At 42.2% G+C, this 20,405-nt stretch overlaps 1 protein-coding gene across 2 annotated transcripts in view; it reads right to left on the reverse strand.

Moving 5' to 3' along the window:
• Positions 1 to 4,178: 4,178 nt before the first annotated feature.
• tafa5a (TAFA chemokine like family member 5a) overlaps positions 4,179 to 20,405 on the reverse strand; it is a 103,587-nt gene continuing 87,360 nt past the window's right edge. For both annotated transcript variants that reach the window (XM_068755269.1, XM_068755270.1), the window contains exon 3: positions 4,179 to 4,327. In XM_068755269.1, coding sequence (XP_068611370.1) covers positions 4,179 to 4,327 — 149 coding nt within the window. The remainder of the gene's footprint in view (positions 4,328 to 20,405) is intronic.

The raw sequence follows: 20,405 nt of genomic DNA on the forward strand, positions 1-20,405 counted from the left end.
CACATACTTTCTATCAGTGTGTGGCACTTGTGCTCATGGCAGCCTCTTGAGAGCCTAAATGCACCAATCACAAGAGAGCTAATAGAATTTATGATTAAAACCTGGTTAAACATTTAAGGGTTTCTAGTAATTCCATGTTCTGTAGTGTCTGATAATAGTTGGTGTCCTGCTGGACCTCAATGAGATGATTAGATGCATTTGCTTTAAGGATTACATATGCTCTTCTTAGCTGTTCTTATATCATTAGCAAACATTGGCTAAATTATGAGCACTCTCCTGTAAACTGTGTTTAATTCGGTAAAAAATACAAAAAAAAAAAAAAAAAACAGATTTTGACAGAAATGTCCTCCTCTATTTAATGGGCACTAAAAGGTAACACAAAGAGCTACTGCTTGGTGCGCCAACTAAAAAATGAGTTAAATAGTGTTTTATAATGTTCTACATCCACCTGCTTTAGTGGCTTTTACTCAGTCCCCTTTTCTTCGCTCACGCCACTCTTCTGTCTCTCTTCTATTTAGATCGCCATCTTATCTGACCGTCACAGAAGCCGTCAGATCATCTGAGGTGACTTCCACCCCCCTGCCCCCATCCTCCAATTCTCTTTTCAGCATCCCCCTTTTTCTCACCAAACTCCCCTAAGACGGCGCACGCAGAGATAGAAAGCTCACACAGCGTTTCATTTGCTAGTCTAAAATGGTGGAGGGCACAACGGAGAGCGCCCCCCCCCCCAGCAAAGCCTTTCACCGAGAGAATGAGGCATCGAAGGCGACTGCTGAGATGCACAGAGCTTTACAAAAAAGAGAGCACTTTGGAAAGGCATCACTGTTGCTGTGGTAACTGTGTGGTAAAGCGTATATCCAAGTCACTCAGCATAATGGAAGGAGGGAAGTATAGTGGGCGTGGAAATTAACCCGTGGTTTTTATTGCCTGGTTTCTGAAGAGGAGTTTTACCTAGCCCATGCATTACTTATGATATTGTGAAGATGCTATTCTACCACCATGTATTTGTTTATGTACCATATTGATGTTTGAGCACAGCAAAACAACCCTGGAAATGATCATGTGAATGATAGAGTAGTTTTAAGCACTTATCTCTTTCAGTTCCAATAACGTCTAAAGACGTTTTCTTTTTATATAACCCAAAAATACAAACCTGCCTTTCTTCAACGGCCAATAACTCTGGAATGGAAAAAGGTAAGAACACTTTTTGTTTTTTACCTGATGAACGAAGAGACTTTGATCTTTCATTTGATATGTTCGGTGTTTATTCGTCATATAAAATAATATTCTGTGGGGATTGGAGAATCGGGCAACATGGGCGAAAACTGGGGCACTCAGGATGTAGCTGAGCTGAACATGGCTGGCACTGAAAGAGTTAAGGCAGACATAAAATGAAGTGGTTGCTGGTGCAGTTGAGCCTAAGTGTATTACTATTGTATTAAACCGTTGAGAGCTATTTTACAGTTCCGTAGCTTCACATGGTTCATCTGAGGAGTCCTACTTTCTGTCATGTCAACCCTTTATAGACGAGCCTGTCAGTGTTTCAGCATCACGAGTGAGCCTCTATTTGACATGCAGCCTTTCTGGCTGCTGGCTAATAAAAGTAGCCTTGCTCAAAACGTCACCGTCAACAAGAAACAAAGTACATATCAATCTTTATTTGACTTTTTTTCCCCCGGAGCCGACTGAAGAAAAATCCAGATATGTGCTTTATTGACAGGAACAGCATGCACTCCTCAAAGAGGGCTCATACTATAAATGCACAGAGCTGGCGACGAGACGTCGAATGGAATATGAAGAAGAAAAAAAAATGAGATTGAGACAGAAGAGAAATGCGTATTCAAGGATGTTATTTTGTATCAAATGTTGGACGCTGAGGGGACGTCACGTCCTCTGGTTTGAAACACGCATTGTACATCTTATCTGCCTCGCTACTCATCCTCAGCGTGTTCCAGACGGGAGGCCAGCAGTGTCATCCCGAACAACAATCTCCCTCTGTTTGACAGAGGGAACGCAAACTCCCAAACGTTTGACCAATACACAAAATCCGCCTCCTGACATTTGTTCCAAAATAGCCCTTTTTACGAGGGACTGAGTCAGATTGACTCGGCTTAGTCAAATTCCCCGAGGGACTTGTCTGTTTGTCTGCATTGATGCTTTTTGCACAAACACCTGAAAGACAAGGTCAGACATGCTCATCGGACTGTGCACAATCAAACGGTCGCCCTTAGGTGATATCAGAGGTGGTTGAAGTTTGGGGTTTAACCTTGGAAAGCCTGAGGGGAATTGGGCCACTTGCTCAGGAGGTTGAGCAGTAAATAGTTTGCTTTGTTTAGGCACAGATTCCCCCTTAGGTCAGCAGACAATAAGAGGTTTATGCAATTTTATTTACTCTGGAAAATACACTTTGACCTTTCATGCATTTCAAACAATTTCAAATGACATCCGCTGCTGTAAAGCAATTACCTAAAATATTCCAGACTTCCTCAATTGAAAGGAGATTAAAGGCACGGCTGCATTAAGCCAGTTCACCCATCACATAAATTAATATTGGTAGAAAAATTCCGAACAATGACCCGAGTCAGCTTGCTTGCCAGTGTTAAAACCCTTGACAGTGAAAGCTGCTTAAACACACGCACACACACACGGACTGGCACAGATGAGTGCGCATAGCTGTCCAGCCATTTGACTAGCTGTCACCAAGCTTAAAGTAGCCAATGAAGCAGGCGAGGAATACCTGTCACGTCCCACATATTGTCAGCGTAAGCCGATGAGAGGTACGATGACTGACACCCTAAGCAGGATATGAAATGTACAAGTCGGCCAAAGTGTCTGCAGGAACACATATACATATGCAGCGTTACATGCACACGAGAACACACATGAATCAAATCAATCAGCCTCTGCACGAAGCAGACATTCTCAGACTCTTGATTGTGTGTGTGTGTGTGTGTGTGTGTGTGTGTCTGTGTTGGAGGTGGGGGTTCCTCTGGCTAACGTCACAAGTTCTAGGAGGAGCATTTCCACAACCGTGATGTGTGCCTGATCACTCTGACACACAAACCCACCACAGTAAGAGCACAGCTGTTATACAAGATATAATCTGGGTTCATCATTCATGTTGTGCGTCTGTCCTGTAGTTGTGTGTTTTTTTTTTCAGGGGGAAGGCGTAAACAAGTTTGTCAGTTGATGACTAAACCATGACAAATGCATTAATGATGCCCCGCTGGTGCCCCCGGGTTCAGCCGCTGACATTCACAGATAGGGCAGCTGTGTGTGCTTGCGTGTTGTGTAACATGCCTCTAAACTGAGATCGCTCGAGCTTCTACAGTGGAGGTCGAGCATACAGCACGCAATTCCTGTTTGCCCCTTGTAAAGCAATGGGACAAAAGCCGTGGCAGGTTTTACGGCAGGCAAGGAGTGTGTGTGTGCATGCGTGTGTGTGTGTGCGTGCGGAGGGTGAAATGGACAGCCGAAGGCGCCGAGAGCTGCAGACTGGGTGTGTAGGATTGTTGGGTGAATGAATGGGCAGTGAATACAAGTGGAGGCTTCCATCTGAATCCACCAATATCACCAGGGCCTCTAAAATCGCTACATTACTGAGTCGAGGAAGTAAACAATGCATGTGCACTTTGTGCAGGAGGGCTGCAAACACATAGGCAGGAGATATTTTCAGGATGTTCTAAAGTGAATTCCTAACTGGGGTTCTATGCACACGTGGCCAAAAGGATGGCAATGTTGTAATAATTAGAAAGGGAACCTCTGCTACATGTAATTAGGCAAGTTCTTATCATCAAAATGCACTTCAGTTATAAGGGAAAACCTAAAAACAGTACACTTTGCAGAATTTCTATTATTTTTTTCATTTGTATATGTATATTCTTTATAGCTCTAGTGATCATTGACATTATTCTGTTTGTACAAGTCTTATATTTGTACTGTATTTAAGTGAGTATACTGTCGTTTTCAGGCAATTTGAGCATGAGAAATACAAAAGCTAAAAACTGTGCTTCTAAATCCAGTACAATGATTATGGCTTATAAATAGTTGCATTTTATGACACTATTTAAGTTACATAAAACCAGCAAATCGACCAACAATGTTATTGTGCAGATGCTTTTTTCCCCATGTTGCTTTGCTGCACACATTCTTCACACAGCGACTTGTTCATAAGTGGATCAAAGCAAGCCTGAACTTACCGTGGTGGTTTTGACTCGGCCTCCAGGCTGTGTGCAAGTCCAGCCCGATTTATTGACTAACAGGTCGCAACCTTCGTCCTCCAAGCACGGCACCATCTCGCACCACTGCTTTTTCCGAACAATGCCAGCTACGGAGAAAACAGAAAGAGAGAAATAAAAAGATTTGATTTAAAAACATGAAGAATGAATGCACCAAGACAAATTATATTGAGACAGGTGGATGCAGAGGTGGAGCGAGCAAAATAGAATGAGTAGGATGTAGGTTGACACACGATATGTAAGACGATGATGATGTAAAAGATGTGATCTTATTTTTTTTATTACGTATAAATTGAGGAGAAACGCTGGAGAGATATTAGGGGCTTGGATTGGTGGAGAGATGTGATACGGAGGTAGATGAAGAGCAACGAAGTAAATACACTATTGAGAGATAAGAGGAGAGGAGGACAGGAAAAGACGGGGGGGCAGATGGACCGAGATGTGATCAGGCAGGTAAATAAATTCAAACATCACAAAGTCTTTTTATCAAGTTTGCAGCCCTCTTGAATCCTGGAACATTTCAAACAGGGTGGGGATAGTTTTTAATTCTTGCACAACATAAGATTCTTTAACATCTAATGCAGGGGTGGGCAAACTTTTTGACTCGCGGGCCACAATAGGTTCTAACATTTGACAGAGGGGCCGGACCAAGAACAGATGGATGGAGTATTTGTGTGAGCTAATATAAATGACACATGAAAGCTATTGCATTAAAGGATTTGGCCTTTTACAGGTAGCACTACAGGGAAAAGGTCAAATGAATGACGTTTAATTATAATACAATTTTATTTCATGATATAATTTGGACAAGTTTGGCGGGCCGGATTAAAAAGACCAACGGGCCGCATATGGCCCCCGAGCCTGGGTTTGCCCATGTCTGATCTAATGTCTTCCAAGACTTTGTTCTTATTTTTTTACTATTATAATTTTTTATTGTTGCAAACTTCTCGACTTCAGTAAGTGAGTTTCAACATTTCTCAGAAAAGCTGGAGGCCAGACTGCATTCCACTGTTTCTTGTACTTCATTTACGGATCCACAATATAAGGATAAATTAGTTGGAAGATTTAATAATCAGTATCTCTTTTGTATTCGCTTTTGTGCATTTCCATCAAAATACATTATATTATATTTTCTGTATTCTACAGACAAATTCAGTATCTGTCATGATTCTGCGTGTGCAGCACATCATCTATTAATTCTGTGCATTTTGCCAACATCTGTTCATGATAGGAAATATCGGTCATTTCAAGAAATACATACTTCATCTCAAGCACTGTGTGGCTAAATATGGAAACCACTGTGAACTCCGTACCAGAACAGTATGAGTGTGAGTTTGAAATTGACACAAGTTCACTTTTTTTTTGAGTGCATTTTGCCCTAACCCTCGACACGTTGCTTGAGGTTGAATTACATGAAAACAACAGAAAGCATGCGTACACGCCAGAGATTTACTTGATGGGCCAAGTTCATTATAGGGAAATATGGATTTCCACATGGCTCAAATATCTGAAAACTAAGAGTTGTTAAAGGGACGTTTTTCCTTGCCTCCGTTGCCAAAGTGCTTGCTCTTGTGGGTCAAGTTGGGTTCTGTCTTTGCCTGAAGGTCTTTCCCTACTAATCCTGTAAAGTGCCTTGAGAAAACATTCTGTTGTAATCTTGCGCTATATAAATACAATTGAATTGAATTGGATTGAATTGAATTAATCCAGAGGGACATTCGAAGTCCCAACTAATTTACTTTTTATGATAATCCAAACAAACAAGAACATTTTTCGGTACAGTAGATGTCAGGATGTTAATGAAACTGGGAGAATTGAAGTAAGACAGGAGAAAGCTAATGAGCATAAAAGGAATAAACTTGTCAGATTTGATGGCCCAAGGTCTGGCAATCTTTCCAAAATTGTGTTTCCATTATTCCCTTATTTAATCCATTACTGTGAAATTATGAGCGATTTCAGGTTCACATAATATACTCAGGTTTTGCTGAGGGTTACCTGATGGAGATGTATTACTGCTGTCAATAACGAAGGGCTGGATCTTGTTTTGTCTGTCTTCCTATTTGCATTTCTTAAAAATAAAAAATATTTTTGACTTTTTGCTGACTCTTACTTTATAAGTTTCTCTGTGATGCGCATCAAATGTGATTGGAGATTTATTAGCTTGCATTCTCCACGGTAAAATAAGCAGCATATTGTTTTGATCCCTTTAGAGCTGCAGGTGGAAAATTACATATCCCTGTACGGTCACATGAATGATGCAAGATTGTATTTATTTATGGAAATATTTAAAGTTTTTCTCTATTCCAAAGAGGAATTAGCATCCTTCAGCTTTTTGTTTAGTTAGTAGTATAGTATCAAATTATGCAATTTACATTTTCACCAGACAGCATTTCTTTTTATAAACAGACTATACTGTAGCGATCATGCGAGATCACGTGAGGCGCAATGCATCATGGGAGTGACTGGGTGGTGCTTTTGGCACCATGAGTGAGAGGGGTGTTGCGTTGAATGTCCCCAGCGCAGCTTCCGTGTGAAGCCAAGTCGTCCTTTGTCACAATAAAGGCACTTGTTGACACAAGCTCAATTCCAGTGTGGTTCTTCTCCTTGAGCTCGCTACAATACATAATCCATCTTTCAATAAACTGACAGACTAAGCCATGTATGACTTTACTTAAATGCTAGATATTCAATGTATTGTTGGCCATAAGCCGTGGGCAAACAGCAAATCAATGGCACATCTTCCATCTCTTGCGAACTGAAATATCAACCTAATTTGACTGGGTTATCATAACAAAAAAACAACAATGCTATACAAATGCTCACATTTTAAGCGTCAAACATCCCGTGAACTTGAAAAATGTCACTGAGAAGAGTGTCGCCTGCTCCTTTGTAGATTATTACAGCTGTAGTCAGTGCAGATACAAGGGAATCAATGTAACCCAGTTCCACAGATAATTAAACGCATCAATGCTAATCAAAAGAAACTTCTCTACTCCTTTGGCACAATCCACTCGGATTCTAGCCATCTGAGGATGTCCTCAGTTGTCATAAACTACACGGACAAGCAAGTCTTGTCAAGCCCCCCCCCCCCCCCCCCCCCCCCCCACACACACACACACACACACACACACAGAGACACAGACAGAATAATCTCTTTGCCGACATGTCAGGCAACAAAGTCAAAGAAAATGCAGCCTGAATGAACCTATCTGAGCACCATTAAAACTAAGATTTGCTTTCATCGTGGAAATCCGCTCACATGTGTCCTTTTACGCCGGGATCTAGCATCTGGATCATGAACTATACTGACTGACCTGCCGTGGTCGGTTGAAGTTATCCAAAACCTGAATCATATGAATTGGGAGAGGGCTCAGAGGAATTGAAATAAAAAGGCCAATGCAAATAAATATAACCTCCTGCTTTGTAATTAGCCACTGGCTTTCTCTCCTCTTTCCACAGCAGCTCATCTAATTTCCACTCGACTCGCCCCTCCTCGTGACTATTTTCCTCTTCCTTCACATTTATGTCTTCCCCTCTGTTTCTACTTTCTTTCCCTTCCCCTCATCTCCCATCTCTGGATTATTTTCCCCTCATTCACCTCCTTTTCCTTCGCCATGCTTGTTCCTTTCCAGTCTAGTGCCTTGCCTGATTTTCATACGATTATTCCACCCGCTTGGCGGGCTTGATGAGTATCTGCACACTAAAGGCTGTCAAGCCCCTCTGTAAAAAAAAAAAAAAAAGAAGCAATTTTTTGGCGAATGGAATTTGTGTCCTAAATAGCTGCTCTGCACTCATGAAACTTCAAGAGGCAGAAATAATGAGGTAGCATGCTGACTGACATTTCCAGACCTCAGCCCTGTGTCTGTGCACATGCATCTATGCCTGTGTGGGTGTCTTGAGTTTTGTGTGAACATAGAATCGCCTAATAATCTTTTATCAATGTAAACTCCACAGCTTTGCTCATCAACACATGGAAATGTGTGTTGTAATAGACCGTTGTACGTGCTATTTTTTAAAACTTTGATATTAAATGAAACATGAAAGAGGCTTTAGAATTTTAAAGTGATGAAATAATAAATGGATGAGCTTCAATTTCGTGCGACGGCTTTCTCGCCGTTGTTTGATATGCGAAATGAATGTCTGTAATGGAAACTGGGCGAACTTTAAAAGAAAGACTGAAATTAAAATTCGTAATTTTCAAATGAAATGGATTGTGATGAAACAGATGATTCCTTTTTACCCCCCCCCCCCCCCCCCCCCAAATGCCTTCTGCTAAATTAAAATGTCATATTTTTGCTTGCAGCTTTTGTCAGTTCAAAAGATTATATGCTTCATTGTTTGACCTCCTCTTCTGATGGTTACACTGATGCCCTACACACTGATACCCCGTACGACCACTCACACACACACCTATGGGTGGGAGGAAACCGGAGAAAACCCACACAGATATGGGGAGAACATAAAAACTCTGCAAATATAGGATTCAAACCCAGTACCTTTTCACTGTGAGCAAAAACCAAAATCTATACTGCAAGTATGGAGAGAAGATATTTGCATTGTACAAAAAGGAATGTGAGTATAGTTATTGAAGATGTTAGTACTTGGTGTATAATTTGTATGCTGTAAAACAGTGAGGCCATTTAATGTGTTTTTTTTTTTATAAGAATTGGTAATTTTCTTCTTCCTGCTCATTTTCTTTTCATGGTATGTATTGTTATTTTGTATCGCTGTGTTGTGTTTTGTATCATTGTTGCTGCATGACAGAAGAGAATAAAATGACACGGAAATGTATTAAATGTTATTCAGTGACATTGAGATTTTAGCAGTGTTTCTATTTTTCTAGTTAGTTTAGAATGGCTCTTAAATGTTAGCATGTTATTTTAGAAATCTAGTACCATAATAATAATAATAATAATAATAATAAGTATTGATGCATCATTGCTGCTTCCGTTTTCATCTTCTTTTTTCAGAGTACTATTTGTTCTGGGTGTCATTATGGTGCAAAATTAGCAGGTTGTGTGGCAAGCCATTTCTCCAGGCTGCTTTTTAATCTGTGTGTGTGTGTGTGTGTGTGTGTGTGTGTGCGTGTGAGTCTGCGTTGCCAGGTTGTGTGTTACAGGTTGCCAGCTCCTGCCGATATCGTTCATTTGCAGATGTTCCTTGACATTTTCTCGAAGAGCAGCCCTTAATACACGGATTCAAAGCTGGACAGCTCAAAGGTGTTGTGAGCCAGAGAAGGTAATGTGTGTGTATGAGTGTGTGAGCACAAACAGTGAACACAAACAGTCGACCCATGAAGTGCACGTTTGACGTGCGTTTCCAGTCCATACAGCATTTAATGCTTTTTCTGACCAATTCCTCAAAAATATACCAAATGTTTGTTTGTTCATGGAGGACATCAACACTCCTTCTGTAGTGACAATTCAGTGGAGAAGGTATTCTGACAGAAGAGTAGCAGAACTGCATGGAAACTATTGCTTATGCAGTTGTGTGTGAGTCTGTCATAATGACAGGCATGTAGGTCTGAAAGTCCTTTCAATTATTATGTGATACTGTAGTTACAAATATAACTACAGCTCTATGGATAGATAGATAAATAGAAAGTTTAGGCATGAATTGGTTGATAATGACTGAAACACCTTGTGAGCTGATCTGTAAATAAAAATTGCCGATAGCTCCTAACAGTCAATTTCAGTTCATCAACACATTTTTTGCAGGCTCTTCAATATTCCGGAATGTCTTTTTTTTTTTATCTATGCATCTTGTAGACTCATCCCTGGTCATGATGTGCCAGAAAGGAAATTCTTCCTGTCAAAAGCAACCCAACCTGAGACAGAAAAGCCCTCAACGTCTGCTTCATCAGCAGCTGAGTCAACACAAAGGCTAAGGAAAAGTGACAAATGGACAGCGGCTGAACAATACGCCGCTGTAATGACGGGCTATGTCGATAGCAGTGTGGAAAGTGACTATGATAATGAATTAATGCCTTAATGGCTGCAAATAAAAGTAAACAGCGATAATATAATTTGCCTGAGCTCATTTAGCATTCTTTTTGCTCATGTGTGCCGATGCACAAGAAGGTGCATGTGTGTGAGTTAATCTGAGTTAATGCACGCTCTATAATGCATGCAAGCACACTGTTAATAAAGCGTTTGTGCAGCTGGTGGTAGCCCAGAACTCTCAAGACACCCCCTTCTCCTTTCCGGATGTTGATGATTCTTGTCTATTTAGCCTTATTGACCTCTACATCCAAACTAATCCGCCTTAAATTATGCATAACCTTTTACTTGGCAGAGCTCCCCATAAATCTGTTTATTCCCTATTTACTCCCTTACAAAGCCCTCTAAACAAATTCCAATTAAGCATAGCAGCTATACAAGCACGCATGATAATTCAAGTCATACAGTGCCCAAAGCAGATAAGAGCATAGTCATTGCTGCTATTAAGGTAGTTTATAAAGTCACTTCTGTTTCCTTGAATGTGGTCGGGATATTTTCAGGTCATTTGGTTCTGTGCGAATACGTCAATGTCTCTGATGATGCATCATGTGTCCACAATAAGTGGACAAATAGGCCACAATAAATGGACTGAAATACTGCAGATACCCAATACAATACCATAAATGTGCTGCAATAAACTGGGTAATGTCAATTATTTCAATACTTGTTAGATGAATAAATGTTTTAGATTGGGTTTCTTTTGTTTATTGATTTGTTTGAAATATGTTTTTTCTGCGTGAAGCTAATTTAGAATTGTGTTTGTGTCAGATCTTCTAGTGCATGATGAGAATATCTAGTTGGAAAGTAACCAAGTATAGTGTAGTTCAGGGGTGGGCAAACTTTTTGACGTGCGGGCCACATTGGGTTTGAAATTTTGACAGAGGGGCCGGGCCAGGAGCTTTTGGATGAGTGTTTGGCCCAGATATACTAAACCGCTGCGTGTAATGTGCAGCAAACCTCATAGCACAGTAAACACACAGATAAACGTACAACCCGATTTACTAACAGTGTGTACGAAGAACTGCGTCTTTCAAATGTGCAAAATAGCCCTAATGCAGGTAGTACGTTTGTCTCAATGAATATGCAAGATGCAGCATTTACACATATTTTGGCACAACAGTGTGAGGAGAAATGTAAATAGATTAAAATAGCAATGACACTGTGATCTGTCAAACCTGGTGATTGCATCTGTTTTTAATAAATTTCACATGAACGTGTAAAGTTAAATAAATCAACATTTATTGAAAAAAGATGATCACTTAAAACATTCAAAACATACCAAAACACGAAATACTAAATCTCAATCATTCCTGCTGCACTCATTGTTGTTCCACTGCTGTGCATAAATGCGCACTTCATTAGAAGAACGGGATTTATTGATCATGACGCTGAACGTCTGCTCACACACGTAGGTCGAGCCAAACAGCAGCATATTCTGTGCCGTCCTCCGGACGTTTGGAAACGTTGCTTCGTTAAGTGAGACATAAAAGTAATTCAGGTTAAGAGACTTGGACTTATCCTTTGAGGCGGAGTCGGACTGAAGATCGATCAGTTCCAACTGCAGCTCCTGCGGGTCGGTTTCAGGGTCTTGTGACGGGACGGGACACCAGCTGAAGTGATGCGTCAATTTTCTTTAAATCAGAGAAGCGACGGCAGAACTCTGTGCAAGAACTCCCGTTCTTGCATTGATTGCTTTCTGGCGTAGTTTGCATGCTTTGTGGCAAAGTGACGGCTGATATTATATTCTTTAAAACCCGCAACGGCTTCTTGGCATATCAGACATGCAGCCGTAGATCGGATTTCGGTGAAAAGAAATCTTGTTGTGCGCTCTTTATTAAACACTCGGCCCTCACCGTCTACTTCGCTCTTCTTTGGTCCGCTCATTTCTACAGACGGGTCAGAGAGCAATGGGGAAAAAGAAACGAATGCAAAGAATAATTCGCTACACGCCAACGGTTGTCAGTGCGCCATCTGCTGGTGAAACACGGGTATTGCAGGGACAAAATGAAAGTTATGATTTTGAATTTTTTGGTAATTGGACAAGTTTGGCGGGCCGTATTGAAAAGCATAACGGGCCGTGGTTTGCCCATGTCTGAGCTAGAACCTTCTGATGGTCTGGGTTCCAACCAGAACTTCTCGTCTCCAAGGATGGTTGTTGGATGGATGAATGGATGGATGCATCTGAGCCTCTTTAGGGGTGCTTTCACACTGCACCAAGAGGACTCGGTTCCTTTGGGAGCAAACTCCTGCATTTATAATTCGCTAAAAAGGTCTGCGTTGCCACTGTGATTTATTCACGAAACGAACTTTCGGAGCAACGTCGCGTGGCTGAAAGGGGCGCTCATCGATTGGACAAAGTAGAAGGGGAAGTCCCGCCCTCTCCCATGTTAAATGTTACACAACGCTAGTCATTTCTAACAAAGACAAAGTCGCTGGAGACTGTGGACTCCAGGACTACAAATAGTTAATGAAGTGGACTCCAGGACTACAAATAGTGAATGAAGTGGACTCCAGGACTACAAATAGTTAATGAAGTGGACTCCAGGACTACAAATAGTGAATAAAGATACAGTACAAGACCTTTTTTTTCTTGTTGAAGATTCATGTAAATATTTACACCATCAATATAATAGACAAGACAAAGATAGACATTTTCTAATTTTATTCAATAATTCATTTATGTTTGTGAATTTTATTGCTCTAAATTGTCAATACAGTATGTGTGGCGACATGTTCAGGGTGCACCCCGCCACTCGCCCACAGCCAGCGGTGATAGGTGCTGCAGCATCTATGACCTGCAAGGCGTGGGGGGCGGGGGTACACGATGCCGGGCCGTGAATGGTTGTCTGTGTGGCGACATGTTCAGGGTGCACCCCCGCCACTAGCCCACAGCCAGCGGTGATAGGTGCTGCAACACCTATGACCTGCAAGGCGTGGGGGGGGCGGGGGGTACATGATGCCGGGCCGTGAATGGTTGTCTGTGTGGCGACATGTTCAGGGTGCACCCCGCCTCTCGCCCATAGCCAGCGGTGATAGGTGCTGCAACACCTATGACCTGAAAGGCGTGGGGGGGCGGGGGGTACATGATGCCGGGCCGTGAATGGTTGTCTGTGTGGCGACATGTTCAGGGTGCACCCCGCCACTAGCCCACAGCCAGCGGTGATAGGTGCTGCAACACCTATGACCTGAAAGGCGTGGGGGGGCCGGGGTACAACGGACCTGATCGTCTCAACGAAAAGACTTGGATGGGTCTTCGGATTTCTTTGACCTCCGAAAGAGGCCACAGAAAGACCTGAAGACCCGAACAAAAGCGTTGCTCTTCTGTGTCTTTGTGTTCTCCAGACGTGTCACCAGCATGTCAACGACCAGCGTGTAAATTGGCACTTTCTTCCCCATCAGGATCATGCAGACTGTCCATGTGTCGTCCATCAGTTTGCAGAGCTCCTTATGGACAGCTTTGGCGAGCTTTTTGACCTGTTGCAGGTCCATCTCCAGAGAGATGCTCGACTCCTGCATCCTGGCGACTAACAGACTCGTCATCAGCTCGGTCATTTCCATCATGTCCGTTATGTCAACGTTCGTCCCCTGGAAGATCCTTGAGAAGAGCACTGTGACAATCCAGCGACAGCGCTTCTCCAAGTCTTCAGGCGACGCTGCTGTTTGGACGTCACTCCTCTCTTCTTGACCACAGACCCTTGCAGTGGGGAGATCTTCCTCTTCCATGATGGCCTCTGGTGGCTCTGGAAGAAATTCCTTTTTCCTTTCTGTGGGTTCACAGACGACATTTTCCCTTTTAAAATCGGTACTCTCCATGTCTTGGACGACGGCATCGGCGGCATTTTTAATGGAACACCGCACGTCGTCTGGAGGAATAAAATCTCCCACATTCACTGCCGACACTTCCTTCGCTTTCTTCCTGCAGAGGAATTTGCGGACCTTGGGTGCAAATCTCTGGAGGAGCACCTTGAAGTGCAGCAGTATCCTCAACCAATTGTTCCCGGGATTTTTGAAGACACGCGGCTCACTTGCTTCCGGCGTGTTCGCAGTTTTTACGGGGCTGCTGTGTGACGAAGAGCATAAGCTCTTCATCACCTCGTTGGACAAAAGCCGTGATATTTCATACGGTGTCATGACCTCAACAACCTCTGGAACACCCATTGTAAAGGCAAGGACCGGTGGAATCACGTCTTCCAGCGCTCCCTGGACTTGCTGGTGTGCAACAGCAAAGCCCGTCCCTGACGTTTTTGCTTTCAGGGGAGAACTGGGAATCTTTTCAAGCAGTTCTGGAGCTTTTTCCAGAACTGCTTGACGCACATCATCAGTTACAACTTGAACTAAATCCGTGAACAAATTCGCAAGCTGTGCGTCAGTATTCGGATCAACGGTCCCTGACTGAAGGCCTTCCCACTCTTCCTTGGTGAGATTCCCAAGGAATCCTGTGAAAAGCTCACCGAGCTGTAAAGTGGATTGTGCATGGAGGGCCAGAGCCTTGTCCTCGGAGTTCTGCGGTGATGCTTGCATCTTCGTAATTGTCATTGATCTTTGGAAGATACCTGAGAGTGTTAGTGTGTTTGTATATATAGGTTTCCTCCAGATGACTTCAACAGCACATCAAAGTGGAATATCACATCAAAAGGTAACCCTTTGATGTGCACCCCCCCCCCCCCCGCCCCGCCACCATCAAAGACAATAGTACAGGGGTGGGCAAACTTGTTGACGTGCGGGCCACATTGGGTTTGAAATTTTGACCGAGGGGCCGGGCCAGGAGCATTTGGATCAGTGTTTGGCCCAGATATACTAAAGCGCTGCGTGTAGTGTGCAAACCTCATAGCACAGTAAACACACAGATAAATGTACAACCAGATTTACTAACAGTGTGTACGAAGAACTGCGTCTTTCAAATGTGCGAAATAGCCCTAATGCAGGTAGTACGTTTGTCTCAATGAATATGCAAGATGCAGCATTTACACATATTTTGGCACAACAGTGTGAGGAGAAATGTAAATAGATTAAAATAGCACTGACACTGTGATCTGTCAAACCTGGTGATTGCATCTGTTTTTAATAAATTTCACATGAACGTGTAAAGTTAAATAAATCAACATTTATTGAAAAAAGATGATCACTTAAAACATTCAAAACATATCAAAACACGAAATACTAAATCTCAATCATTCCTGCTGCACTCATTGTTGTTCCACTGCTGTGCATAAATGCGCACTTCATTAGGAGAACGGGATTTATTGATCATGACGCTGAACGTCTGCTCACACACGTAGGTCGAGCCAAACAGCAGCATATTCTGTGCCGTCCTCCGGACGTTTGGAAACGTTGCTTCGTTAAGTGAGACATAAAAGTAATTCAGGTTAAGAGACTTGGACTTATCCTTTGAGGCGGAGTCGGACTGAAGATCGATCAGTTCCAGCTGCAGCTCCTGCGGGTCGGTTTCAGGGTCTTGTGACGGGACGGGACACCAGCTGAAGTGATGCGTCAATTTTCTTTAAATCAGAGAAGCGACGGCAGAACTCTGTGCAAGAACTCCCGTTCTTGCATTGATTGCTTGCTAGCGTAGTTTGCATGCTTTGTGGCAAAGTGACGGCTGATATTATATTCTTTAAAACCCGCAACGGCTTCTTGGCATATCAGACATGCAGCCGTAGATCGGATTTCGGTGAAAAGAAATCTTGTTGTGCGCTCTTTATTAAACACTCGGCCCTCACCGTCTACTTTGCTCTTCTTTGGTCCGCTCATTTCTACAGACGGGGTCAGAGAGCAATGGGGAAAAAGAAACGAATGCAAAGAATAATTCGCTACACGCCAACGGTTGTCAGTGCGCCATCTGCTGGTGAAACACGGGTATTGCAGGGACAAAATGAAAGTTATGATTTTGAATTTTTTGGTAATTGGACAAGTTTGGCGGGCCGTATTGAAAAGCATAACGGGCCGTATACGGCCCGCGGGCCGTGGTTTGCCCATGTCTGGTGTAGTTAATAGGTATGCAAATGCACAACTGAAACAGTATCCTATTGTGAAACTAACCAACTACCTCATTATTATTACTATTACATTACTTCATTGGTACAACATGATTCACTGTTAGTAACATAAACAGACATTAATAATAGAGGAAATGGAATTCTAAATCTATCATACAGCAACGGAAACAAAATGATTAAGATTCCACAACCACCCCCCTTATTTAACTTATTGCTAAACTTAATGCTATGATGCAAAATAAAGTGAAGGAATTTATGCTCCCTGTAATATACACATACATATTTTATGAATACAATTTAAAGATAAAGTGTATTCATAAAATTGAAATACTGGTTCTATTAACTGGTTGACTGTAATGAGAAATGTAAATAACTCCCTCCCAGAGTGAGAATTCCTGCAAACTGCTGCGCACATTTTAGCCACAATTTCCAACAATGTGGTCGTCTTCTTTTAATGACTCAAGCAAGGCGAAGCTGAAATATTAATAAGCATTCAGAAAGAAAAAACCCAGCCCTTTCTCTGCTCTCCCAGAAGCTCTGACTAAAGATAAATCTGAATCAGCAAGGGGTGGGGGGGGATTACAATCTTCCCCTTTGGTGATCCTCCTCCTATATATGCACTAAGCAGTCTAATAAAGACTTTAACTTTCAGGATCTCAATAGTTATTTAACGTTCAAATAAGAAAACTGCTCACTCACTCCTTGCTTTTATCATTAACTCTGACAACTAAATACTAAATAAAACACAAATCGTTTGGTTTTCTCTATGCCACCAGAGCTCAACTATTCAGCAGCTGCAATTTGTGACAAATCATTAATCGGAGGGAGAGCGAAAATTAATTATACAGTGAGGACATTTCTGAAGTTATTAGGAAAAAAACGATTCACCTTTGTTGAGTTACCTCAGCGCCAAAAAGGAAGCTCGTAAAGGAACATAATAAATTCTAATCTTTATGTTGGCAGGAAAACAGGACAAAGTGGTGAGTCATTTCCAGTTTGAGTTTGCTCCTCGTCAGTTTTGGGCCACAAATATATAACTTATTTTGCATATTGTTGTTTTTCCTTTTAAAGAATCCTTCATTTTTTGTTGTCTGAAATATTGCATATTGTTAGGGCCATTAAAGGGCTTTGAATGCACGTACTTGCATTTCTAGATAGCATTTAAACTCTGCATTTTCAGAAGGGCAACTAATTCTCCTTCATTTTCCATAAGTCGCCGCGTTCGAGAGTTTTGTTTTTTTTCCTCAGGGCCCGAGCCATTGTTATTTTTTTTATTGGTTTCATTTAATGCCATCTCTGAGTGTACTTTCGGTGCGTTCCCTTTGCGATTTCTAAAAGTCACTTTTCTTCCTTTAATAACAAACACTTATCAGAGTTCATTATCGTGTGCTTTTCCTCTCACTCCTCTCTTTTGAAGTAAGATTTCATGAGTTTTCTTTCACAGATATTTGCATGGAAAACGTCAGAAATAAAGCCTGTGCACAAACAATTGTGAGGAAAATCTCTTGAGACACAGTGGCTGGAACATCATTTCTTTGTCGTGTAATTGACCTCTGTGATTCTGCCGCATTGAAAATGGTGCCTTTGTCCACTGCGGTTTTTAACATTAGTATCATTCAATGGTAACTCAAATAAAGTGGGGACTCCAGTACGCACCTGGTGTCCTTCACTCAGCCACATGTGTGCATTCCAATGGACAAATGGTCCAAATATATCTGTCCTGGTGCTCTGAATATCCAGGACCTCTCTGCATTAGGTTTGAGCGATAACAGGGCCCCAGCTGTGGCTTCTAGCGCCACCACCAATGCTTCAAACACAGAGCGAATGAGAGGTTGAAGCGACCCCCCCCCCTCCCTCTACTCTCACCCCAGCGGTCTTGACCCAGTTAAGACGGTTCTGTGACTGGTAACCGATGCAGAGGCCATCAGACAGGCTTTATTGAGACAATAAATGAGCTGGGACTCACGGAACATTAGTTATGTATTTAGAGGATAGCGCTCTGCTGAGCTCTGTAGCCATCCAGCACCTCCCCTCCTTTGGTGCCTCCTCCATCCTTCCTCTACCTGTCTTTCGTCCCCCCCCCCCCCCCCCCGCCTCCTCTCTGATGTCATTCCCTCCCACAGCTGCGTCGGCCCGCAATCTAGTTCTCGCTCCAACAACTAATTCCTCCACTCCCGGCCCATCCCAAACACACACACTCCTTTCCTGCCTTGCCAGGAAAGTGCTGAGTGACAGATCAAAATCTGACCAATCTGCCGCTAGTCTTGATTCTATCTTTTATTTTATATTTTTTTACTGCCAGAATTGTTCCCACATCAGAGTTTTGCAGGGCTGATTTGGAGACACAGGAAGTGTCTGAGAACTGAAGGCCTCTACTTTAGTAGACAACAACATTTTGAAGTGATTTTATTTTACTTGAGTATGGACATTATTTATGATGTAAGGTGTTCACATCCACTTGACCATATGTACATTTTGTATGTAATTTTATATATCAGTGACGGAGGACACCAGAGTGGCTGGTGTTGGGGAGGACAATGCAAAGGACAAGGGGGGGGGAGTGGAGAACATTGATTTGACGTGGCGACTCCTCAATGGACAAGAAGAAAGAAAAGACAAACGATAGAGCAAATATAAATGACGTACAGTGAGAATGTGATACATTGACTATGTCCCCTGATGGTAGATAAAACACATGTTCATGTTTTCTGCATCTTTTTTTAAAGTTCGTTTTAGGCCTTGTATTAATCTTGTCTTCCTGTTGTGGAAGACCTTATGGTATTTTTTTTACGAAGGACTTTCAACGGAAACAAGCCCGCAAGGGCTTTTTTGAAATGCTCCTCTTAGACAGGATGTTTGACGTTATTTGTACTGTAATACATGCTACTGTGTGACTGTACTTGTACTCTAACATTCTATCTAATAAATATATTCATCATCACCGTATGACAAGAAATAGTGTTGCTATTGCCCAAATGGCAACACTATATTCTCAATCTGAATATATGGAAGTCTTTTTAAATAATTTGTGTAGATTTTCTTTTAAATTTTGTTAGTAGAAACTGCATTACTGGCTTCCAAATCTGACAGCGCCTGTGAACAACTTCAATTGCTCAAAATGTGACTCCACATGAAACACTTTTGAGAATCCTGTCTGCAAATAAAAATGTGTGTCCATGCAGGTGGAATACAATTCAACACAGTTCTGAACAATCTCATTTTAAACAGCCAATAAAGTAATCTCTTTCGTAAAAAAAAAAGAAAAAAAAAAGACCATTGATGTTAATGAACATTGTTATGCAGCCACGGAAGAATAGGCTGATGATTACGAGGCTTATGTATTATTTCACAGCCGCAGACATCATGCAATACACCAGTAACTACAATAATTAGATGCACTCGGCGCACAATAATGTGTTATAATTACATTTCACAATGAAATCAGGTTAGAATGCCTCTCCTCTTCCTTCTCTCTGTCTGTGCGCTTTATTCATGCCTGCGTGTGGGTCTTCAAGTAAGTGTGGCTGAGGCTTGTGGAGATTTTAACTTGACATTTCCTCAGGATCAGCATGGATCGTAAAGGTTAGGGGGAAACTACCGCCTCTGGCTTCCTGGGACACGTCTTACAGGAAGTCTGCCTGTGGCGGCACCAGAAGAGCACCAGAAGCCTTTGCTTGTTTTTTTTTTTTTAATATGCCTGCTTCAAACAAGAGCTGCTTAGCTGCAAAAGACACGAAAATAATATTTTGATCATGACCCCCCCCCCTTCCTTGTATTCGATGAAAATAACATTCGAGACCTTCAAGGGCAACTTTTTTTCTTTCATTTTTCTCAGACTTTGTTGGTCATTTTATGTGGCAAAGGGAAGACCGCACGAGTCTTCCACGAAACTGCAGGGTTGCAAATACAGTACCGAATGCCCTGCAGCCCAGACTATGGTCAGTTTGACGGCGAGCAGCGATGATAAACCTTTGGAGAACCAGCCATTATGAGGTCCATCATGTGTTGCTGAGGGGGCGCCGAGCACCCTGGATTGTAAACAACAAAATCGATGGGCTCATTTGTCATTTGGTTTGGAAGGAAACAAGTTTTTTGGTGGGGGAAGAGATCCACTTTTCCAATCCAAATGAACCGATCAATCTCGGCTCTCTCGTGGGGCCTCGCCGCCAATG

This window comes from Brachionichthys hirsutus, chromosome 22 (genome assembly GCF_040956055.1).
Source record: "Brachionichthys hirsutus isolate HB-005 chromosome 22, CSIRO-AGI_Bhir_v1, whole genome shotgun sequence".
In the NCBI taxonomy this organism is placed as follows: domain Eukaryota; kingdom Metazoa; phylum Chordata; class Actinopteri; order Lophiiformes; family Brachionichthyidae; genus Brachionichthys; species Brachionichthys hirsutus.